General features: G+C 40.0%; 1 protein-coding gene and 1 long non-coding RNA gene across 2 annotated transcripts; one reads left to right on the top strand and one right to left on the bottom strand.

Annotated features, from left to right (window-relative positions):
* The first annotated feature begins 880 nt into the window (after positions 1 to 880).
* LOC105923048 (hydroperoxide isomerase ALOXE3) lies at positions 881 to 8,830 on the top strand. The gene is made up of 11 exons (XM_036129737.1): positions 881 to 949; positions 1,099 to 1,202; positions 1,564 to 1,730; positions 1,855 to 1,998; positions 2,897 to 3,100; positions 3,325 to 3,411; positions 3,494 to 3,663; positions 5,561 to 5,682; positions 7,687 to 7,787; positions 8,119 to 8,289; positions 8,650 to 8,830. The coding sequence occupies exons 2-11, from the start codon at positions 1,118 to 1,120 to the stop codon at positions 8,827 to 8,829; spliced, it is 1,431 nt and encodes a 476-aa protein (XP_035985630.1). The 5' UTR covers positions 881 to 949; positions 1,099 to 1,117; the 3' UTR covers position 8,830.
* Positions 8,831 to 22,770: 13,940 nt separating this feature from the next.
* On the bottom strand, positions 22,771 to 24,425 carry LOC118559045. The gene is made up of 3 exons (XR_004928610.1): positions 24,383 to 24,425; positions 22,908 to 22,983; positions 22,771 to 22,808 (listed from the first exon to the last, which is right to left on the bottom strand). It is a non-coding gene; the product is annotated as an uncharacterized LOC118559045 (long non-coding RNA).
* Positions 24,426 to 25,843: the final 1,418 nt, after the last annotated feature.

Here is a 25,843-nt window from a genome sequence, read left to right as displayed (position 1 = left end):
TCATAATTTAGCTAAAATTATATAAAGATGCTACAGTTCATGTTTTTTTTTTTTTAGTTTATGTCTTTAGTATCATTGTCCTTTATATTTCAACCATATTGTTTCACATCAATCATAAATTTAAGAATTTGGAGGTAGCCTTTGTTCTTGATTGCTTAATATTGGATTGTGTAATGGTTCCAATATCTCCAAACTTGTGTAATCTGCAGCTGTCCTTAGGTCTTAATTGTTTTTATTTATTTTTTTGTGCCTGATATGAGAAACTACTTTACAAAATCACAAAAAGTTCATACACTTAGTAGTGTACACAAGTTGAGACATTCTTGTACCTTCATGACAAATTATTTACAATTTTATTTGTGAATTTTGACACTCTGCTAATGATTTTCATTCTATTGGGATTAAAGACAATCTACAATAAATTCAAACTCGTGCACCCTGCAAAAAGCTCAATTTAAATAAGTAATCAGGACACAAAAATTATTATGGCAATGTTCATTATGATTAGTATATTAAGACATCTGCTGCCTTTTATCAGAATAAATCTGAATGTTGAGTTTGAGCCAGAGAATCCTGGATGATTTAATTGATTAATAATCAATTGAAAGTAACCATGGGAATTCAAGCACCTAAAATATGTAACTCTAATTATGTAAAACATATGTTAATTATGTAAAACATAATCAGAGTTTGTCTGAACTCAGGGTGTGAATCCATATCTTTTATCTTTATTGTTTTTTATGTTTACTTCAGCTTTGACAGTCTTGGAGGATTGCAACTGGGGGATACGGTCTAAAGAACTCGAGCAACGAAAAGAAGCATACAGCTGGAAGGTGTCGGAAAGGGGAATACCTGACCATGTTAAAGCAAGAGACTCATCTCAGTTGCCTTTAGATGCCCAATTCATCTTAAGCAAGGATGCACAGTTCATAGGAACTGCAATATTAGGGTGAGTCCCTATATTGTAAATGTCAGGTTTTGACATATATTTTTGGTTCTATAGTTCTATGTACAAATATAAAATGGTTAAACATCTTGTACATATTTGCCTATTATAATGCTTTAATTGTGTTAATAGTATTTCTTATTATTTTATAGACAACTTTGGACCTGGGTGATGACCTTTTCCGACCGTATGGATCAATGGACTGACTTTGATGAGTTAAATAATCTGATGGACTACAGCAAGCACAAAATCCTGGGTATGTACGATTATGCTTTGGATTAAATTACAGTGTAAATTATGTATAGTGGCAAAATAATGCCCCCAACACCACACACAGACACACACATACTTGTTTAATGCACATAGATATACATATATATATATAATAGTATATATACTTCCATTCATTTTCAAGCCTTCCTATGGCCTAACCCTGACCTCAGCCCTAACCTTTATAGGTTTTTACCTAACCCTAATGTCTTCACTTTAAAACTAAAATGAGCAAAAAATGTTCTCGCTCAACTGCAAGTACAAATACACACAAAGTCAAAGTCTAAAAACTATAATGGTGGCAGAGCAGGGCTTTGTTTTTCACACTGAGATTTCCTTTGTTACAGACTATGTCAAAGAAAACTGGAGGGATGATGATTTTTTTGGCTATCAGTTTCTAAATGGTGTTAATCCCATGTTGATCAAATGCATCAAGGCCCTGCCTGACAACTTTCAGGTCACTGACGACATGATCTCCCAGTATTGCAATGTAAACTTGGACAACGAAATAAAGGTGATTGCTTAACTATAAAAAATCAATGAATGGAATGTTTCTTTGAATCAATGCTAAATAAAAGTTCACACCCCTTGTATCTGAGAAAAATACCTTGTTCTTTTTGCTCTAAAATTAAATACAGAAAGGCAACATATTTTTGTGTGACTACAAGCTTTTGGATGGAGTAGAAACACATGAAATCAATGAAAAACAGCAATACCTGGTGGCTCCACTCGTCCTGCTCTATAAAACACCCAAGGAGAAGCTGGTGCCTATTGCTATTCAGGTAAGATCTATCTTTCAAAATTATGCAAAACTTAATGTAAAAGAAATAATTTAATAGTACTCAGGGTTGTGGCCAAGTGGTTAGAGCGCTTGCAGTCAGAGAAGGTTGCAAGTACCCGGTTCGATCCCCGGTTCAATCCCCGGTCCCGGCACTCTGGGTCCCTGAACAAGACCCTTAACCCCAGATTGCTCCCCGGGCGCCGCACATGGCAGCCCACTGCTCTCCAAGGGTGATGGGTTAAAAGCAGAGGACAAATTTCGTTGTAATGTATGTTTCAATGACAATAAAGATGATATTACTATTACCTAAATTGCTGATAAAAATAAATATATCTGTTTTGCTAAATCAATTGCACCCAAGTGAGGTTAAGGACTAGTACAAAACAACAACAGAGTGATCATGAGTGTTAATATAATAAATAGGCTAATTGAAAACAGTAAGAAGATTGCTATTGAGAAAAGTAATTAACCTGTGGAAAATATTTAAGTTATGAATGTTCCTAGAAATGGATGTTTCAGCATATTCTTATGAAAAACTGGCTGTTCTATGTGCAGAAAAATGGCTAGAAAAGTTAAAAGTGACATTAGTAACATTAGTTGAGTCAGACATCTTAAAAGGTTCAGCTGTCATGTCTAAGCTGTGAAAAAAGTATTTTGCCATTCTTTGCGCCATTGTTTTATCCTTAATTGATACTTGAGTGAAAATCAGGAGCAAGTCTTTCTGCTAATCAGCTAAATTAAATAAATGTCAACACGTATTGAAACCAAAACAGCTCAACAGACAACATATTTAAGAATAGGGCAAACATAAAAGTATCTTTTAAAACATCTAATCTTTTCTAATCACTGATGAATCGCTAGAAAATGCAGAAACTAACACTCACACTATTCTTTTGTAGCTACAGCAGAAGCCAGCAGCAGACAACCCGATCTTTCTCCCTTCTGATTCTCAGTATGACTGGTTGTTGGCAAAAATCTTTGTGAGAAGTGCAGAATTTAACTTGCATCAGCTCAACTTTCACCTGCTGCGCACTCACCTGCTGGCTGAGGTCTTCGCAGTGTCCCTGTTGCGCAACTTGCCCATGGTGCATCCTCTGTACAAGGTAACTGAAGCTGGACAGCCATAAAGTTTAGCCTTTTGTTACATTAGCAGATAGTTTACATTGTTTCTTTATTAAATTTCTAACTTAATACTTATGTTTCCTCAATTAGCAACAGTGAATTTTTAGCAGAAGAAAAAAGACTAAGCATCAAAACAAAATTAAACATTAAAAGAACTTGTCGATTCAGTCATGTATATTTCTAAAATAATTGTCTCTGTCTTCAGCTTCTTATAGCCCACACTCGCTACACTCTGAATGTTAATGTCCTAGCTCGAAATAACCTAATATCTGAGCATGGTATCTTCACTGAGGTGAGAAAAAATTGTTTGGTCAGGAACAATTTAAATTTTTTTTTATTTATTTTTAATTCCTTTGACTTTGACTTTTCATTAGTTTGCAGCTTCAGGTGGAGATGGTATGTTCCAAATAATGAAGAGATCCCTGTCATCACTGACATACAAATCCCTCTGTATACATGATGATATTAAAGAGCGTGGGATGGAGAACATTCCAAACTTTTACTACAGAGATGATGGATGCAGACTGTGGGACATTTTACACAGGTACAATTGATTTATCCCTTCCAGGAATTATCTTTTTAAATTTGGATAATCAATGGTGTGAAAGATCTTTTGTCATTCAATAACTGCAAAAAAACGTTTTTCAGAAATACTTAAAGTCCCTTGGGACAAAACACTAAAATCAAATTTGGGTAGTTCTTTATTTTTTTACTAGTTCTAATATTTAGCCGCTTGTCACATAGACACATCAACATACCTGATTAAATATTCAGCTCTAAATTAAGAGATGTTTTCATTGATTTTTGCTTTAATTTATCCCTTCAAAAGAAATATATTTAGTGTCAAGTGGTTGTCACTTTTGTTTAGGATTCAAACTGCAGGTTTCCCCCACTTGAAAAAACAGCTTGCTTCCAGAGATTCCTAAGGAATTCACTCAAAACACAAAAGTTGATTATTTCCTTTTTTTATTTTATTTGATAGCTTGAAAACAATAATTAACACCCTTTAAATTACTAAAAAATATCCCTGAAACAAAATATACCATAATATTTGGTATCTTATCTTATTTAAGCACCCAAAATCAAAACATATTTAAAGTATTATTCAGTGATAATTTTTAAATTCTAGTATTTTACTTTTTCTTAAACACACATTTTAAATAAATCCTTTTTCAACATTTCATAATATTTTAGCATTTCAATTTGAATGTACCATAAATTAATCTATAATCTTTCCACACTTCAAACTTCTCTTTTGAACAAACTTTCCTGCAGTGTCTTAACCCAGCCACCCTCACAGTGGTCGTTGCTGCCCTGTGAGTGAACATCTCCCAACTAATAACTTGATTATCTTCACATGGAGTCTGCTGACACCCCCACCTATACTGAGTAAGAGAAGGGCGGGGCATGAATTCAGCTCAATATTTAGTAACAGGTAAATGGCAAAAATCAAACCTCGTTTTATTAATTTTGCAAAAGATAAATGTTTATTCTTTGGAAACATTTGACACATCATATCACTTAATAACTAGCGTTACTCTCTTTAACTAGAATGACTGAGAGATGTTTGTCACAGTCATCAATCAGTCTCTAACATTGTTCTGAATTAACATGAGCTGGTAACAAAAAACATAAAATCTCAGGTTGAACACTAGGAACAAACTCCAGGGCAAAGAGGAGCTTAACAGAAAGATCTGACACATCGAGAAATATCTGGGCTGAGGATGCAATTGCTGAATAAGGAGCAGTTGATTCATAAGTTGTGAGGAAAGTTAAGAACCTGAAGTTAGACAGAGGAAATTAGAGAGAGATCTTGAGCAGAACTTACACATAAACAGTAAAGAATCAAAAAGACTTTATTGTCACCGTGTGTTACCATGGTAAAACTTACCTTTGAGGCAGATCTAGCTTAAGATATGAAGAAAAAAGAAAAAGATTAGCAAATAACACGTGGAAAGCTGTATAAACTTGAAATATAACTCAACCCAACATCAAAATAAAAACAAAAACCAACAAAATGTGATGAAGAAACTAAGAAACATAAATAACAAGAAGCAGAACGAAGACAAATCTTATGGAAAAATAAACTCAATTCAGAATCTAGATACATGGAAAAACCTAAAATACAGACCAAAGGCTCTGTGAATCTCAAAACTAATGGGATACGAAGTTCATATTGACTACAAAGATTGATAAAACCGCAAATTCTTCAAAATGCAACATAATTATAGCAACTAATTTTAAGGTATTAAAGACCAGAAAGAGGTTTTCTGTTACATTTTACAAAAAATGTACAAGATCTTTTCTTTTAGATGTCTTTCAGTTTTTAACTTAATTTTATACTGAAAATGTTTGCTATCCTATATTTCTCATCTAGCTGTTGGGTAAGTCTTTAATGTAACAAATCTATTTCAAATAATGCTGTCCTTCATTTACAAAAGCTTTGTCGAAGGAATCCTGAAGCACTACTACAAGAATGACAAAGATGTTGAACAAGATACTGAACTGCAAAACTGGATAAGGGACATTTATCAACATGGATTCCATAGCCGAGAAAAATCAGGTAGGCTTTCATTCTGTAAACCCAGGTGCTACTTGAAACAGAATATACAATGGTAAGAGCATAATTTTTAGGGCTCTCTGCCATGTCTGTTATGTGCAGAATTAATACTGAATGTAGTCTGGTTGGTTTTCTGGCACAATTTGACTTTTAATCAAAATGCAAAACCTTCAGACCAATTGAGATCTAGGCTTTAACATTTACTCACACTAAACATCTCCTTCTAGGTTAAAGACTAGAAAGTAGAAGTTAGTGTTTGACTTTGATTTAAATTTAACAAGTAAAGGTGCAGGTTTGACATGCAGTGGAAAAGCATAGAAAAGGTTTAGAGCAGCAACAGCTCAAGTTTCCAATCAGCTTTTAAAATTTACTTACTCAGCAAAATTAATTGAATTCTAATTACTAGATGTAATCAAAACATTATCATAGCCTGCTGGCTTTTTCCCTCTCAGTAAAAGAGATCTTTGATAGGGCAGTTAGGCATTTCCGGTGCCATGTCAGCATTCTACTTTACATAGTTTGCTGTTGGTAATAATTAATGTGCTATTTTTTAAGATAGGCACATCTGGCGTATTGATGATGTTGAAGGGTAATAAGTTCTCTGCTTTACATCTTTTGAGTTCTCAACCAGAGGTCAGTCAGCTCAAAAAAGAAAAAAGATGACTACCTGCTCTGCTTTTGGATCAGAAAACAGTCGCAAAATATCTATTACCTGATCATGTTGGCTATTACTCAGTTCACACAACTATCCCAGTTAACATTAGATTATTATGATAAAGTAAAAGAGCATCTGTCTCAAGATAATGTTAAAATCAACAAGTTATAGAAAATAACTTAGGAAAACTGTATGGACATTGATGTGAAAGAGAAACAAATCCACTTCAGTGCAACAAGGATTTAAGGTAATGTTTCAGTTGTAGAAACGAGGCCTTCCTTTTAAAGACCGTTTTTACAAATATGCATGTTTTATACAACAGATAACATGTGACAGTATTACAGTGATTGGGCATAGAGATGCGAGGTGGAATTCTGTGGAAGTGATTGATTGGTTTCCAGGATGATGAGGAATGGAACCTGCATGGCAGGTTTCAAATCTCCTTCATTGAGATAAAATGTTACTTCATCTTTTAAAATGTGTTCTATCAAGGTGGGTTGTAAACCGTCTCCATGAGAACCACATCTATGATATAAGGTTCATTGCCAGCAACTAGACTGAAGCTTTATTTTGGCCTACTTTATCTATTCCAAGAGAGTTTTTGGATCATTGTTCTGCTGAACATCCACCTGTGTAATCTATTGATCACAGTTAAAGTTACAGAATATCATGCTAGTGTTTTTTGCATTGCAACCATGCAATAATTACTCTGGTAAAATAAATAAATAAATAAAAGTTTTTTAGAATATTTCTCCTCACCATACTTGGCTCCGTCTTCTGCTTTGAAAGCCTCAACCTGACTCTTCCAAACACTTTGTGTTATCATGACCAGATAGCTCAGTATTTGTATTGTCTGACCATAAAACATATCTCCTTAGGTCTTTGTTTTGTGCATGTGGGTCACTGAAAAGCGCTGTTGTGCTTTAAAGTGTTGGTTTTAGAGTAAGGGTTCCTTTGCTGTCTGTAATCATTTGACTGGATTGTTCTTTTCTATTGAGAGTTTGGGTCAGATAAATGGGATTTGGACACAATTAACTCACCTAAATTTACAACAAAACTGTCTTTGACTTGATAAAGTATGCTGAGATTAAGGCAAGGCAAACTTATTTGAATAGCAAATTTCAGTTGCAAGACAACTCAAACTGCTTTAAGAGTATTAAATTAATTCCACTAAATGATTTCCACTCTCAAGTTTAATGCCACACTAGAAAAAAAATCCAATAATCTCTTAAAGGACCAAACTGACTCATGATAATATTGACTTTTTACATGAACTGTATAGAGAAGGCACACAATCTTTTATATAATAGCAAATGTCATACATTTTGAATCGTGTTCTTTTTAATTATCAGGAATCCCACAGAGATTGAACAGTGTGTCTGAGCTGGTCAAGTTCGTCACCATGGTGATCTTCACTGGCTCGGTCCAGCATTCTGCTGTGAACTCTGGACAGGTGAACTTTTGATCTTCTTTTACAGACACAATATACTCAGCAATTCTTGTTCAATTCTTGTTCTGCCTTGTAGAGATTTGGATATGGTTTTAGTCTTGATTGATGCATTATAAAAAAAATAAAAACCAAACTGAAGTATGCCAATTTGCAATGATTTATTTAAATACACACACATATATATATATATATATATATATATATATATATATATATATATAAATACACATGTATATATATATTCGGAATCCAAACCAGAACAAGAGCCAACACATCAAACTGTTTGATTGTAGCCTTTATTAAAACTTTATGATGACATTTTTGTTTACTGCAGTTTGACTTTGGTGGCTGGATGCCCAACATGCCAAGCACCATGCAGTGTCCCCCACCAACTGAAAAGGGGAAAGCAACTGAGGACAAAATAATGGCCGCACTACCAAACAAATACACAACACGAAGAGCCATCGACACATTGTTTTTGCTGACTCAGACATACAGTGACGCTGTAAGTCGAAAAATCTTTACAAACATCATATTATATTCCTTTTTGTAAAATACACTGATTTTTGCAGTATGTGTTTTTTTGGCTCTTAAGATAGAACAATAAAATACTGAGTAAAGTGCAGTGTTCAGTATATTTTAAAATAAATCTTCCATCATGCTAAAGCAGGTTGTTCCAGGTAAAATGTGTTTTGTAACTTGTAAATTAAGTTTATATACTAAACAATTTAAAAGCAGAACACACATTAGATATGTTTAAATACATGCATTTTTACATTTCTACATATTAATTTCAGTTGACATTACTTGACACACATTCAGTTATCAGTACAAATTATTTTAAGTGTGTGATTGATTTCATCAGGTCAAACTTGGTGATTACCCAGAGGAACACTTCACTGAGGAGAAACCCCGTGAGCTGATAAAGAAGTTCCAACAAGACCTGACAAAGCTGAGTGAAAAGATCAAGGAGAGAAACAAGAACCTGCCTGTCCCATATGAATACCTGGATCCAGAAAATGTGCAAAACAGTGTGACCATTTGAGAATCAGATGTTGAGACTTGCTTCTTTTTTTAACCAAATTCAGATACCAGTCCACAAAGAAAAAAAAAACAACTAAATAAATATAACTAAGGAGGAAGTATATCTTTTCATTTTTAGTAACCCTTTATGGTGGGCAAAAAGGAAACTTTTTTGGATCTTTATTAATATTATAAAGTATACTTGTTCTGCATGGATCATTCTTGGATTACATAATCAAAATAAGGTTGTAGAAAAATTGAAGTCATACTTTGTGATCTCAGGACATGTGCTTTTTAGTTTGTTTCAGTGTAAGCATTAATCAATGTGTTTTATTTTCCTTGCATAACCTTTGCAAAGTTTAAACACTTAAGAAAAAAAAAACAACCAAGAATTTACAACTTTTAGAACTTCTGTGATCAGTCTGGGCATTAATGACAAACATCTTTATTCTGGGGTTTCAACTGACTAATAGATACTTCTGGCCTGTATATGTTATAATTTGGTGTTGGTTGAATTCTTTTCCTCCACAGATTTTGATTAATTCAACATCAGTGTTCTAAGTTACTTTTGATTTTGAAGGGTTTAATATTTTCATTGAGATGTGGGTTTTGTGACTGGTCTTCCAAAGTGATTAGATTTAAAGTTATAACAAAATATCAAGGTACACAAAAGATATCAATTGTTCCATTCATAACATTTAGCATTTGAACAAAAAAAAATTCTGTTCACTTTATTCAGTCATTTTCCATACATATTTTGTCTATGTTCAATCATTATATATTGTTATGGGTGGTGAATTTATATTTGTTCAGTACTTTGCTAATGAGCTAAGTTGCTTTGTAACATTTTATGCCGACTTTTTTATTGTATACAATAACTTTAATGCCTCAGGAGATACGATATTTGGATAACTGTTTGAAATTTTAGATATATCACAAGATGTTATACATAATTTGGCACACCACCATAATTTTTGAACTATGTCCCACATATTAGATTTGAAAGCTATATAAATGGACTCTTGAACTAAATCAATAAACTCTCTAATTGGTGTTTGGTGTTTTCTTTTTGTAAATACCAGCTTGATCAGTTTTGATTATTTGTATGTTTATTTGTATGTGTTAAGGGCTGCACAGTGGCACAGTGGGTAGCATTGTTGCCTTGAAGCAAGTAGGTCTTGGGTCTTTCTGCACGTAGTTTGCCAATCAAAATAAAAAATAAAAATACTGCAGCATTTCTCAGAAATGATTAACCATAACAGTGGGATTGAAGGAAAAAAGAAAAACAAACAAATAGTTTAATATTTTACCCTAAAATATTTAGGTTAAAATATTTAGACAAAAATATTTACTTGAGTTACTAAGTGAAGTGTGAATTTTTTTGTCTGTCTCTTTTCTTTCCAGCTTCTGGGAGGTGATGCAAAAGTTTCTTGTGATAATAATCATCATCATTGTCATCATTATTTATTGAGCATTGAACATGAGGTAAAACAAAGTGCTAAACATCAGAAATACATCAGATAGAAGATAACATCTAATAAATGACTAGGCTAAACACACAACAATTTAAAACAACAATAATAACTAAAACTGCAAGCAGTTATTAACGGGTTCCAAGCCCACCCACGCCCCACCCCTTTGAGCATGCTCCTGGACTTCACTTCAGCGTTCAACACCATCATCCCACAGCATCTGGTGGAAAAACTAGAAGGCAAGGCAAGGCAAATTTATTTATTTAGCACAATTCAGTACAGAGACAATGCAAAGTGCTTTACATGATTAAAATATAGGAATAAAAGCAAGTAGGGATAGAATGTAGAAAAAAAAGAACATTAAAAACAGTAAAACAGTTTAACTGGAACATTCAAAGGCAATTTCAAACAAATGTGTTTTTAATTTCGATTTAAAGGAACTCAGGCTTTCCGTACTTTTACAGTTTTTCTGGAAGTTTGTTCCAGATAAGTGGAGCATAGGAGCTAAATGCTGCTTCTCCGTGTTTGGTTTGTGTTCTAGGTATGCAGAGTAGGCTGGAGCCAGAAGACCTGAGTGGTCTAGAGGGTTGATACACCGATAACAAGTCTGTGATGCATTTAGGTGCTAAGCCATTTATGGATTTATAGACTAACAGAAGTATTTTAAAGTTTATTCTCTGAGATACAGGGAGCCAGTGTAATGACTTTAGAACTGGGGTTATGTGCTCTACTTTCTTAGTCTTAGTGAGGACCCGGGCAGCAGCGTTCTGGATCAGCTGCAGCTGTCTGATCCACTTTTTAGGTAGGCCTGTGAAAACACCGTTGCAGTAATCAATTTGACTAAATATAAATATATTAGTTTTTCCAGATCCTTCTCAGTCATTAGTCCTTTAATCCTGGAAATGTTCCTCAGGTGATAGAATGCCGACCTTGTAATTGTCTTTAGATGCTTTTGAAGGTCCAGGTCTGAGTCCATCACTACACCCAGGTTTCGGGCCTGATCAGTGGTTCCTAGCTGAAGTGACTGAAGCTGTGTGCTAACTTTTGATCTCTCCTCTATTGGTCCAAAGATTATTACTTCAGTTTTGTTTTTATTCAATTGAAGAAAGTTTTGACACATCCAGGCATTGATTTCTTCTAGGCATTTACTCAGTGCCTGAACTGGTTCATAGTCACCTGGTGACATGGTGATGTAAAGCTGTGTGTCATCTGCATAGTTATGGTAGCTGATGTTGTTATTTTTTATTATCTGAGCTAGAGGGAGCATGTAGATATTGAAGAAGAGGGGACCCAGGATGGACCCTTGGGGAACCCCACATGTGATTTTTGTCATCTTTGATGTAAAGTTACCTACTGATACAAAAAAGTCCCTGTCCTTTAAGTAGGATTTAAGTGGAGAGCTGTACCAGAGAGGCCGACCCAGTTCTCCAGGCGTTCTAACAGGATGCTGCACCGAGATCCAATAGAACCAGCACGGTGTTTCTTTCACAGTCTGTATTTATATGGATGTCATTAAACACCTTGATAAGGGCCGTCTCTGTACTGTGGTGAGCACAGAAGCCAGACTGGAATACGTCAAAGCGGCTGGTCGTAGTTAAGAAGGTGTTTAATTGTTGAAATACAGCTTTTTCAATAATCTTACTGATAAAGGGGAGGTTTGAGATGGGCCTATAGTTCTGGAGTAGAAGTTTGTCTAAGTTGTTCTTTCTCAGCAGTGGTTTGATATTTGCTGTTTTTAGGGATTGGGGGAAAACACCTGACAGAAGGGACGTGTTTATTATCTGAGTCAAATCAGACGCTATGACAGGTAAAACTTTTTTAAAGAAAGCTGTGGGTAGAACATCAAGGCAGCAGGAGGAGGAACTTAGCTGCTGAGTGATCTGCTCTAAGCTTTTGTAGTTTATTTGGCTGAATTGGGACATTTTGTCAGAAGTAGTTCCAGCTGAATACGATATTTGTTCTGGTGTTGATATGGTAGTACAAAGGGATCCTCTAATTTTTAGGATTTTCTCAGTAAAGAAGTTAGCAAATTCATTGCAGGCCCTGGTGGAGTGGAGTTCGGAAGCCACGGACACAGGAGGATTTGTTAGCCTGTCAATTGTGGAAAATAAGACACAAGCATTATTAATGTTTTTCTTTAATGATCTCAGAGAAAAAGATTCCCTTGCATTTTTCAGTTGTAAGTTATATCTGTAAAGTCTCTCTTTATATATGTCATAGTGAACCTGGAGTCTGTTCTTTCTCCACCTGCGTTCAGCTTTCCCTTTTTTCACCTCTAACTGCTGGAGCATTTCTCCAAGGAGATTTTTTCTTCCCGGAAAGAACTTTCACTTTAACTGGAGCAATGCAGTCAATGATGTCTGCGACTTTAGACTGAAAGTTATCTACTAGCTCATCTTTCTTTTCACCCTTTACACCTCGGACTTCACCTACAACACGGACAGCTGCCACCTTCAGAAGTTCTCTGACGACTCGGCCATTGTGGGCTGTGTGTTTGAGGGGAACGAGCTGGAGTACCGGTTGGTCATCATGGACTTTGTGGACTGGTGTGAGAAAAACCATCTGTGCTTAAACACCAGTAAGACCAAGGAAATGGTGATCGACTTTAGGAGAAGACACCCACCTCACTCACCTGTGAACATCCAGGGGCAGGACATAGAAACTGTGGAGAGTTTCAAATACCTGGGTGTTCACGTCAACAATACGCTGGACTGGACTCACAACACCGACGCCCTATATAAGAGCTGATGGCTCCACCTCCTCAGGAGGTGGAGCCAGCACATATATATATATGTGTGTGTATATATATATATATGTATATATATATGTGTGTGTGTATATATATATGTGTGTGTGTGTATGTGTGTATATATATATATATATGTGTGTGTGTATGTGTGTATATATATATATATATATATATATATATATGTATTGTCATGGTTTTGACGTGTCTAACCCACATGCAGAATATACTCAAGAGGTGCGGAGCAGTTTCAGATATTTATTTAAAGCAGGTTAGCACGAGCCGATCTCAAGCGATTTATGGTTCTCGCAGCCAGGGAAAGAAAGTACAGCCGGCTCGGGCGGTCTGTGGACAAAGGAGAAAGTTAGATCAGCTCACGGAGCAACGGGAATGGTGTTACTTTGTTTCCGCTTACCGCCGAGCGCCGCGATCTAGCCGGGTGGAGTGGAGCGGAGAGTCGGACCCGATCAGCGACCCTCTTAGATGGCAGATGGTGGTGGAGAGACAGGCGGGCGGTCAGGAGGGATCCGTGCGGGGGCCACAGCAACGGTCGCCACCCGGCGACCCCGAGGCAGATGTGGAGGGACGGGAGGCCAGAAAGGAATCAATCAAAGCAGGATCCGGAATGGCGGACCCTGGCACCCACGAGCGGTCCTCCGGACCGCGGTCCTCCCAGTCAACAAGGTACTGCCACCCCCACCCACGCCGATGGGAGTCCACAATCCGGTGGACACGGCGACCCTGGTGATCCTGGGCGGGTGGAGGGGGTTCGGCCGGAAGGCACAGAGGGCTGGACAGCACGGGCTTAACTTGTGAAACATGGAAAGTAGGGTGGATTCTGGAGTGCGGGGGGAGGCGAAGACGGACAGCAGAGGGGCTGATAACAGAGTCTACAGTAAAGTGGCCGGAGTAACGGGGAGCCAATTTACGTGGAGCGCCCCTGGTTGGAAGATCCCGTGAGAGCAGCCAGACCTGCTGACCGGGACGATAGCGAGGGGCAGGTACTCGCCTCCGGTCTGCAAACCGGCGGTTCTGCTCCACAGTTCTGTGGAGAGCCTGGATGGTTTCGGTCCAGATCCGCTGTAGGCGGATCTGGACCGCCTCTTGGATCAAGAGGCGGGGCATCGTGAACCACGATCCCGGCGAGACAAACCAGAGGCGAAGGCACCCACGGAGATCTGGGGCTGAAGCAAAGGTGAATCCAGATTCCGGCCAGCTCCCGTACCAAGCTCTGTGTGTGTCCGGGTTCATCCTTTGGCCGATTCGTCCTGTCATGATTTGTCTTGGATGAACCCGGACACAGCACACACACACACACACAGAGCTGGTTACCAAAGTTTATTGAGACAGCAGGTAGTGGATGCTGAAGCCAAAGTCATTTACCAGACGGAGGTTGCAGGGGTACAGGAAACTGGCAGGCGAGAACAGACCGGAGCAGACAGGAACAGACCCAGGAGACGAGCATGAACGAGACAGGCATGGTGTTCAGGAGACTGAGACGAATCTGCAACCAGGACAAACTGAAGGTGAGTCTTTATAGTGGTGAGAGCAGGTGGAGCGAGTCCGTGGCTGACTGCAGTCCTGTCAGGTGTTCCCAATCAGGGCTGCACTGAGGAAGGAACATGGAAGTGTTCAGAATGCAGCCTTCAGGCTGCATCATGACAAAAAGGTCAGGTGGAAAACAGCTGATTTCAAACATCTTCTATTCTGTGAACCATGCAACATCAGCTTTGTCCCAAAACAAAGCTCAAGCAGTGCCAAAACAAATGATAAGCCCAGTACAGCCCGAACAAGCCAAGATAAAGATGGCCAGAAAGATGACACAGAAAGAGGCTACGTCAGAACTACAGGAGGATCCAACCCAGATCTCAGCAGGACAAAGAGAGGACCAAAAACCTTCATCGTCCAAAAACCTGTAGCTGGTCACTGCAGCGGGGCGCCCAGTGATCAGATTGGAGAACAAGCCCCAGAACCAGTGTGCAAGTGATACAGGTGGTCAGGCCAAGTCTAAGGGCAAGCAAGCAGGCGCTGTTTCATCTACGACCCCTGAGGCAACCAGTAGGTGTCAAGATGAGACCTCATCTCTGCTCAGTGTTGAGCCAGGTACCAGACGTGGTGCTGTCGCTAAGTTAATAGGAAAAAAGGCCCTAATCCAATGTAATTTAAGTGGCCTGGCAGAAACTGCATTGATGGACACAGGCGCACAAGTTATCATGATAAGCCGTGGCTGGAAAGATAGACATTTGCCTGATCTTAACACACGCCCGTTATCAGACGTCATTGAGGGGATAGATGAGTTGAAAGTGCATGCAGTTACCGGAGAACCTATCCCATTTGATGGCTGGGTCCCTTTAAAGATCAGTCTACCTGGAAGTGAAGATCCCAGTCTTTCTATCCGAGTCCCAGTCCTGGTCAGCACCTTGCCAATGGACAGACCACTGATTGGTTTTAATGTTCTCGAGCAACTTATCAAGGGGCAGCCAGAACAGTTAATCCCAACCCTGACTACGCTACTTCATAATGCCATCGCTGTGTGCCCTGACACAGTAGAAACACTTGAGTTTTGTTCAAACAGCAGAGCAAAGCACATCGATAGGACGCCTCAGAACAGGTGGTAAAGACACAGTTATCCCTGCGGGACATATTTCCTGGCTGAAGTGCCAGGGTTCTCCAACTATGTACCCCTCTGACCGCCTGGTGCTGTTTGAAGCTGATGAGTGCAGCCAGCCTCTAGAACAACTGGATGTAGGGACAGCGTTAGTTGAGATTCAGAACTCAGCTAACCCTTATGTTAAGCTCGCTGTTGGCAATAACACTAAACATGATGTTACGATACCAAGGAAAACAGCCTCAGGTACTTTACAGAACATTGAACGTATTGTTGATAATAGCACCACACTCAGTTTAGCAGCAAGTGAGGTTACTACTCAACCTGAGTCTGGTGAGTCAGATCAGTCTCACTGGCACCCATCAGTAAACCTTGAACATCTGACGGAAGAACAGCAAGACATGGTGAGGAGAATGTTGTTTGAGGAATCTAAGGCCTTCGCCAGAGATGGGAACGACAGTGGTTGGATTCCTAGTATGCAGATGGTAATCAGTCTCAGTACAGAGAGCGTACACCTCCATCCCAAAGCCGCTTTTTAGAGAGGTCAAAGAATACATTCAGGACCTCCTGCTGAAGGGATGGATTGTTAAATCAAAGTCCTCCTATGCTGCCCCGATCGTGTGCGTGCGTAAGAAAGACGGTACGTTGCACCTCTGTATTGATTATCGCCTATTAAATCAGAAAACTGTGCCAGACAGACACCCATTGCTGCAAATCAAAGATCTGCTTGATACTTTGGGGGGAAACTCATGGTTCAGCATCCTTGACCAGGGAAAAGCTTACCACCAGGGGTTTGTGGATGAAGGGTCACATCATCTGACTGCTTTCATCACCCCCTGGGGGCTTTATGAATGGGTGAGAATCCCTTTTGGTCTCTCAAACGCCCCTGCAGCATTCCAGAGGAGTATGGAGGAGATGCTAAGCTCTCTGAGGGATGATTGCTGCATACCTTATCTGGATGACATTCTCTGCTACTCCCAGTCATTCGAAGCACATGTAGAAGTAGTCAGAAAAGTGCTCCAAGCTGTGCAAAGCTGTGGTGTGAAACTCAGGCCTGAAAAGTGTGAGATGTTCAAAGGGGAAGTACGGTATGTGGGTCGTCTAGTTAGTGCTGAAGGGTCCGAGTTGACCCAAAGGACCTAGAGGCTGTTCTGGCTCTGAAAACCAAAACTCCTGAGACGATTGGTAACGTGAAAAGGGTACTTTATTTTCTCAGCTATTATCGTTCCTACATCCAAGGCTTCTCCAAAATAGCTCAGCCACTGTATGAGTTACTTCAGGGGAAGGCCTCCACCCTTCCAGTCCAACGTCGTCATAGGAAAAGCAAAGGTCCACAACTGCCATCTAGGGCGCCTATAGAATGGACTACTAAGCATCAAACCATTCTTGAGGAACTGGTTGACATGTTGACCCATCCACCAATCCTAGCATACCCAGATTTTGATTTACCGTTTGTCTTGCACACGCATGCATCCGAGCGTGGCCTCAGAGCTGTTTTATACCAGCAGCAGGGTGACAAGTTGCGAGTCATTGGGTATGGGTCACGTACCCTAACACCGGCAGAACGAAGCTATCACTTGCATAGTGGCAAGCTAGAGTTCCTTGCGCTTAAGTGGGCATTGTGTGAGAAATTTAGGGACTACCTTTTCTATGTTCCACAGTTTACTGTCTATACGGACAAGAACCCACTTACATACATCATGAGCACAGCGAAACTCAACGCGATCGGTCACCGGTGGGTTGGGGAATTGTCTGAGTTCCATTTCAGCATCAAATATAGACCAGGAAAAGCAAACGTTGATGCAGACACCTTGTCTCGTGTACCAGTCGACATGAACCACTACATGGCCTCATGCACAGAGGAACTCTCACAAGAGGTTGCGAGTGCAGTTTGGGAGGGAACTCACGCGGCCCAGGGAAAGGAAGTGGCTTGGGTAGCTGCCCTTGTTGCCTTATCCCTTGATACAACTATGCAACCTCCCACAGCTTTTAATGAGATAAGACAGGATGTCTTGATTCAGGCCCTATGGGAAGACCCGCAATTGGGGATGTCTTAAAACTTAAAGAGACTACTGACAAACTCACAGAGGACATCCGGAGGTCGGTGAAGGGACCCGCTTGCAAACTCGTCCGTGAGTGGGACAGACTCCGTCTAGAGAACGGAATGCTGTACCGCCAGACACCTGCCAGAAAACAGTTAGTCCTCTCTCAAAAATATCACGACCTGGTCCTGAAACACCTTCATGATGACATGAAACATGTGGGCACAGAAAGAGTACTCCATCTCGCAAGAGAGAGGTTCTACTGGCCTCACATGAAGGACTATATTGAGGTCTATGTGACTAAGAAATGCAGCTGCATAAAGCAGAAAAAGCCCACAACTCATGTGCAAGCACAGATGAACAGCCTCAAGTCTAATTCACCCCTCGAATTGGTCTGTATTGATTTCCTACACCTTGAGAAGAGCAAAGGGGGGTATGAGTATATCTTGGTGGTTGTTGACCACTTCACAAGGTTTGCTCAGGCCTACCCAACCAAAAATAAGGCGGGGCGGACATCAGCTGAGCAGATTTATAATGACTTTGTGCCTCGTTTTGGGTTTCCTCACAAAATCCATCACGACCAAGGGAGGGAATTTGAAAACGACCTCTTCCGAGCTCTTGGTCAGTTGGCCCGGGTACTCCCGCACAACCCCATATCACCCCCAATGTAACCTAGCTGAACGATTCAATCGTATGCTGCTGCAAATGTTGCGCACACTGACAGAGAGAAGGAGACGTGGAAAGAACATCTTCCACAAGTCATACATGTGTCATCATCCTTTGAGCCCTGTAACACAAACATAAAATTTGTTTTAGGATTTACAGATCACTGGGTAATGAAATTTCACAAACGCTGTGGCCTAAATTTGGAAGAATTGTAGAAAATGCAATAGTAATAATAATGGATAAATGACAATGTTGAAAAATCATTCTGAGTCCTTTCTGGTTAATTTTTTAGAGGGTTTAAAGTTAACACATCAGAACTGAGTTAAAGTGAAACAGGGTTAAACTCTCATAAAAATTTATCTAGAGTTGTATGGAGCAGTTAAATAGACAGGGGACAGTCTGTTAAAGCAAACAGAAATTATCAAAATATGGAATTAAAGTAGCTAGTATTGCTCTGCGTTGTTGGCAAAAGGAGTATTAACTGCTTTTGAATAGAAGTCCTTTCGGTTTGATGCACGGTCAAGCTGAATCTGATTCACAGAACTACTTCTTATCTCCTCCCTAGGCTACACCCTTTTTCTGAATATCAACCAATTACGAATTGGTGTGCTCTTGGGCATGCAAACACTTCCTTTTTTCTCAAGCTGAGCTTTTCAAAATAAGAAAAAAGATATTTAGGAATGCTTCTGATTAAAATTACAATAAATTCTGGAAATCGGAGTGAAGCGCCTTTCACAAATTTAGGGGTTTACTGTTTGGGTATTAGGAACACATGTAAAGTTTTTTTGAGAGCTGATTCAGCTTCCGAAAGGTTTTAGTACATTTTTTTGTTTGAGACTGACTGTGTGTTAAATTAGTTAAGGTGAACCTTGACACGGTACTGAGTAAAAACAAACATGAAATAGATAAGATGATAAAATTGTGTTGCAGAGAACTTTCAATCATCATCATTAAAAGTTAAGACACACATTGGATGAATTCTGTTAAGCATTGCTGAGAAAACTACTGCAAATACATTGGAACTTCAAGATTTTCTATAATATAGTACATGCAGGATTTAATGATTACAGTGCAGCATTTTTAAGCAGAGAGCTAAATAATTGTGAACGGGAATATCTGAATGTGAAAGTGCTTGAAGGATGTTTTGAATAAATGACACATGAAGGGGAGTTTGAACACTAACAATTTTGTTTCTGTTTCCGAACAGAAAACAAAGCCTTGTGTTTGCCAAACATCCTCACGGAGCGATTTATTGGGGAGAAATGCAAAATAAAATGCTTATTGCCCGAGCCAGAACTGAACACATTTTGCCATCCAGCTGAATCATCTGCTGCCAGTGGAGGAACAAGAAGAGGACTGACGAAGCTTGGGAAGAAGCCAGAGGACTATGATTCATTATCCTGAAGCAGAGAAGAGTTGCCTGATAACCCTAGGCCGACCACTTATGGGCGATTAGATTCCCATCTGCCATGTGCTCTGAATGGCCTGAGGGCTTTCTTTATGTTGCGTTCTTATCGTACTGACTCTTTTCATATTACGTTACTGTGTTTTTTCAACTGCTCGGTTCCACTGACTTACATGATCCTGTTTTGTTTTCTGTGTTATGACATCTAGACTGTGATGTTGCATTATGTTGATCATTATGGTTTTATGATAAAGAATGGATATTGTCTGCTTCGGACCCACGTACCAAGATCTATAGTTTACACAATCTTTTGCTCTGACATAGAGAGAACCAGGATCTGATCGGCACCAAAGATCCTTAAAATACTTGGTAATGATAATTTTCAGATTCAATACGGTTCTATGGAGGACCAACTCTACCATATTTAAAAATAAATACATAAATAAATAAATGCTCAATAAATAAATATGCATACAATTAATTGCCACCAAAAATACTGTCATGGTTTAGTTTTGGTATGGCTTCTGTTTTCCTTTAGTTTTCACTTTTCTTCCTCGTTTGGGTTTTTAGTTATGTTTTTGACTTTATTTATTGTTAGTTTTCAGTTTCATCATCCCTTCTCACTCAGTCTTCTCTTTACTCCCTCTGCCGTCAGTCGCACCTGTTAGCTATTTACCAATCAATCAGTCAGACTCTTTTCCCCTGTTAGTTCCCCTATTTAAGTCTCCCTCCGTTCTCATTTCCTCACTGGTCCGTCATCGTTCAACACCCACATCATGCCTGTCTTTTTTTGTCTCCTGCATAACTGGTACCCTGCCACCTCTGCTTCTCCTCAAGGTTAGCCCTGCTAGCTGTCTCTGAGAAGCTGCTAACTCTGCTAGCCGTAGTGATGGTGAGATGAAGCCTCATGAGGCATTGAACCACTTGAGCCAACTGGTTCGAGAAAGGGTTCATTTCTTGGACCTTCATGTGCACAATGAACCACCTACTGGCCAGGTGTATAATCACAGCCAGCTGTATCTTAACACGTGTGATGCATTGATTTTTTTTGTCTATTATGGCTCTTGAGAATGACTTCACAAAAGGTGTAGGACGAAATCATTTGTCTACATAAATTGTGTATACACATATGTGTATAATAAAATATTGTTTGAATGTATTCTCTGTGTGTAATTATTCCCAAAATAGTAGTGTCATGTGATATGGCATGGTGTGTAATAATCAGACCTCTAAACTTTGATCAAAAATTAAGACTGAGATTATGCTAATTTTGGGGGCAGGGTGGGGATTATGGTCAACAATTTCCCCTCAGTAGCAACACTGAAGCACACAGAGGTTCACACTGCGTCTTTACACACGATCCAGCTGCTGATGTCTCCCTCTTTTCAGCTCAATGCACTTCTAGCACTGCATGAAAAGTGAGATTTTCGTCCCCGTAAACTACTGCAGATCTCCCTCATTTTCGGCAGTTAACGACAATTTGCAACCCGCGCTTGTTGCCGTTTGTCAGTGCCACAAATTGTCGGAACCGGACTCTGACGTATGTGGAGAGCGATCAGCTGTACTAATGGCCCTAATTAGCATATGAATGCAGCGAACCCGCGCGGCTGGCCAGGTCTGGCTTGAATAACCTACTCAGTATTGGCTGAAACCACTATTTTTAAATAAGTAAAATCGCTCCTGATTGGCAGCAAAACCACACGTGGCCAGGCCAGGCTTGAACGTTCTTACTGAGTATTGGATGGAACCACTTCTTTCAAACAAGTAAAATCACTCCTGATTGGTTGGCAGATCCCCAATAACTTATTTACATATATATATATTTATTTATTATATATATATTTATTTATTTATTTATTTATTCATTCATATTATGCTGTATATTCATGTTATCCTATGTAGGCTACTACACTATTATTAGGCTACCATCAAGGACATGAATGAATTTATACAGGAAATGAACATTTGCCAGGAAGATGTTTATGCAACGAAAGAGCTTTATTAAAACAAACACCTATATACAACGCGAGGATCCAAAAATTACAACCCCGTGAACTGTCCGTTTGCCTCCTCGGGGTTGTAGGTAACTGCTGGCGGCGTTCTTTCTGAGGCAGGTCCGATGTGCAGACGCCTACTGTGCGTGGCTCTGTACTTCGGCGTCGCCTCTAACCGGGACTGCAGCTTCACACAGAGTTCAGAGAGATCCGGTGTTGTGCGCAATTCTGTTCCCCCGTGAAAATCTGTTTCCCCTGTGTCGGGAATGCGCTTTGCAGCCGTTTTGCCGGCGCTTCTAATTGATTTCTCAGTAAAACAACTCATATAATCATGTCAAGGTTGTAACAGTCAGTTTAATCGGCAGTTGTTTACAAAATTGTAGAATAAAAATAAATAAACTATGTCTTCTTACGCTGTATTGTGTTATTATAAATGGCAAGATAAACGGTCTTTTTCCAACTTTTGTCACTTTAACCTGACAAATAAAAGTAAGCCATAAAACACTATTCCAGCACCTACTGTGTATTTATGATTTTACATTGCTGAAAGAGGAGGATGGGATGGCTGATAGCAGAACACAAACATTATGGCTGTTTCTCAATTCACGAGAATGCGAGCGCGTTCTCGTGAATTGAGAAACAGCCTAAGACTTCCTGAAAACACAAGAGTGTAGACTTCCCAGTACATCCCTTTGTAATATAAAATATGACAGTTTACTGGATTAAGGACATTTCTAGTATACTACATCCTATCACACATAATTTTTGAGAATTTAGAAACATTTGCTCTTTATTTTCCAAAGTTTTCGGGAGATGTCTGAAAGACCGTTTATTTATTTCTATTTTACAATTTTGTAAACAGCTGCCGATTAAACTGAATGTTACAACCTAGACATGATTATAGGATTTGTTTTACCGAGAAATCAACTAGAAGCGCCGGGAAAACGGCTGCAAAGTGCGCTCCCGACACGGGGGAAACAGAATTGCGCACAACACCGGCCTACGAAATGGCGGCGGCCGTCCAATCCATCCAGAGACCACGCCAACAACGCCATCTTCTTCGCCAGGCTGGAAAACAATTAAATGAGAGTGGTATGAATAAAAATCAAACGCAAGTCACAATAACAATAAACAAGGAAGGAGAAGCAGTAAAAACAAGTCACTTACAGATAATGTCGTCTTTATCAACATCGTGTAAATCTGGAATTGCAGACATCGCTCCGAGCAAATAGGAGGTCACCGCCTTGCTCTAAAGTCCCTTAAATGAAAGTTGCGTCATGGGCGTTCCATTTTTTCGGGTCACGTGATCTCATGCGGCCATTTTGGGTCTAGGCTCAGCTAAGCTCAGCGCGTTTACAACACTGCGAGCGACCGATTTCTTTTATTTTTATTTTATTTTTTCTGATTATTTCGAGTATTTCTTTATTTCGAAAATAAGCCACCATGCCAGGGTGTTGTGCCCACGGCTGCAGCAACAGCACTGATAAAGGGACGCGGATGTTCCTTTTTCCAAGCGATGAAGAGCGGCGTTTATTGTGGATCAACGAGTCAGTCGCTTGGACCAAGAGACGAACAAAACTTGGAGACCTACAACAAACTCTCGCTTGTGTGAGGTATGTGGGCCTTTTTTTTTTTCTGAAGTCAGGGTTTCCCGCAGCGCTAAGTTTGGCGGCCACCTCGCCAATATAAAAACAAACAAAAAAAAAAAAACGCGCAAAGCTTGTCTCTCCCCGCCAGTCCCCAACCGCTAAGCCGGGCATACCCTGTACGAGTTTTTCAGTGGTGGTACTTATATACATCTCAAACTGTATGATGGAACCGCGGGGTTTAAAAAGTTCACCGCTCACGATCTGTGCGGCGCGAAGCTCGGACGCGACCGGACTGCGTGCCCCCTCTGGGACCGCTCGCTGTGGTGGCAGAGGCAGGCGAGCGACGGTGGGTGACAGGGACCCAGAGCAGGGGGTCGAGCCCAGCTCACGCACCGCACCGGCGGCCGCGCGGCACGGCAGGTCGCCCGGCCCGCCCCACGAGCGGAGGCGTGCCGCAACAGGCGGCCAGCGCGTAGCGCGCACCGGAGCGCTTGCCCTCCCCCCGCCCCGCGAGCCCCGGGCCGGGCGAAGGTTGCTTTGGGGATGCCTGCTCCCCTCCCTACCTTGGCGGGGACGGAGAGGAGGGGAGGGCGCCCCCTCGTAGCTCTGCTTGAACAGCAGGATGCGCTCACGAAAACCTCACGACGGCCGACTGAATTTCAAACATGTTTGATTTTCACCGACCGTCCGATTTTTTATGTGAAATTTTCTGCTGGACTTCTTGCTTTATTTCATTGTGCTGTAGCATAATGTGTGTCTGATTTTTGTCCTATGGGACCAATTCTGGACTTCAAGACAGTAAAAGAGAAGTATACAGTTCACTTAAAAATGTCTCTCTCAAGTCTTATTAAAATGTAATATCAGCTTTTCTGGATGCCTAGTAGGTGATCATCAACACTCAGTTGTGTTTTATTCAGAACACCTGCCTGAAGGGTATTAGAAGGTGCGAAACGCGCATAACATAACAGTGTTAAAGCGCCTGCCTGTGGCAAGTTTAGACCCAAAATGGCGCCACTCGCTGAGTTGGCGCAACTTTCATTTAAGGGACTTTACCTCGCTCCGGTTCATAGCGCCTGCAATTTGTCTCCGAGTTGTGAAGACGGCATACTGCTTCCTGTAAATGAAAATACACCTTAATAAAGCTTGTTCTTTTGCAAGGCTACTAGGCTAATCTTAGATTTGGTTGTGGGCTAGGCTACTTTTAGCTTAGCTAGCAGTCACCGAACATATTCTTACCTAAGCTTGGGATTCTGCACCCGTCTTCTCTTCTTGGAGTTAGTCTCTCCCGCACAGTTGTTCGACTGCAGAGCCGCCAACTTGTCCTCTATGGACAGCAACCTGGAGTTTACCGAATTCTGCAGTTAAGTGAACCGCTCATTCATATCGGCACTATTAGCTGACGAGACGGTCCACTTATTCTTCTTCTTCTTCTTCTTCTTTCGGTTTTTATGGCGGTTGGCAACTAACTTTAATGGTGCATTACCGCCACCAACTGGACTGGAGTGTGGTACTGGTAACCTTCCCTAATAGGTTGCAAACACACAAACAAACATAACGAAACAAACCAATCAAAACAAAACAAACAAAAAGATCATACTAAATTATTTTAATTAGTCCTGTATTCCTCAGGAAGCCAATTACATAGCTTACACTCATTTCCCCTGTGTTTTTTTGCAGAATTTCTTCTAAGTTTAGCCTCATCTGTTCTCCTTGTAATTGTAAGACTAGTCTTTGTCTTTCTTCCTGATATTTATTACAGTGTACAATAACATGCTCTATAGTCTCTGGACTACCACAGAATTCAGTTGCCATCAGCATGCTTCTTCATTATTAACAAAGTTTTATTTAGACGTGTGTGTCCATACCTCATTCTAGAAAATACATCCTTCTCCTCCTTGCTTCTGTTTGTATTTCTGCTCTTTCCCACTTTATTCTGAATGTTATAGAACTGTCTTCCAGTCTGCCCACCGTCCCATAATGTTTGCTATTTACCCGTAACTATGTTTTTGACCATACTTTTAATTTCTTCTTTGCTGTAGTGCACTTCAACATCTATATTAGAATGTCTAGCTGCTTGCTTAGCACTTTTATCTGCTAACTCGTTTCCTATTACTCCTATATGAGCTGGTACAATACCAGAGTTATATTAATTCCTGACTTTATTAGATTATTTGCAGCTTGCAGTATATCATACACAATGTCTTGCCTTGATTTTGACTGAAATGTTTTAATACTGATTAAAGCTGAGCTGGAATCTGAAGCAATTACTGCCTTACTTGGCCTATTGACCTCCACCCAAAGCAAAGCTAGCCACACAGCAATCAATTCCGCTGTGTAAACTGCTAAATCATCACTCATTCTTTTTCCAACTTTAATGTTTAATTTTGGAATGACATAAGCAACACCCATTCTTTTATCAGTTAGTTTAGATGCATCTGTATATATAGTTAAATCCTCACTATACCTCTCCATTAAAGTGGGACTTATTTTTAGTTCATTAAACCCCATTTCATT

This window comes from Fundulus heteroclitus, unplaced genomic scaffold, assembly GCF_011125445.2.
Source record: "Fundulus heteroclitus isolate FHET01 unplaced genomic scaffold, MU-UCD_Fhet_4.1 scaffold_210, whole genome shotgun sequence".
NCBI classification, from domain to species: domain Eukaryota; kingdom Metazoa; phylum Chordata; class Actinopteri; order Cyprinodontiformes; family Fundulidae; genus Fundulus; species Fundulus heteroclitus.
Note: the sequence above shows the minus strand (reverse complement) of the source record. Positions and strands in the feature narration are given on the sequence as shown.

Bases quoted from the DNA above. Each gene is read 5' to 3' on its own strand.
- LOC105923048 (XM_036129737.1), top strand. From the start codon at position 1,118: ATGACCTTTTCCGACCGTATGGATCAATGGACTGACTTTGATGAGTTA. The intron at 3,101-3,324 runs GTAACTGAAGCT...CTCTGTCTTCAG, and splicing joins TGGTGCATCCTCTGTACAAG to CTTCTTATAGCCCACACTCG. The intron at 8,290-8,649 runs GTAAGTCGAAAA...TGATTTCATCAG, and splicing joins CTCAGACATACAGTGACGCT to GTCAAACTTGGTGATTACCC.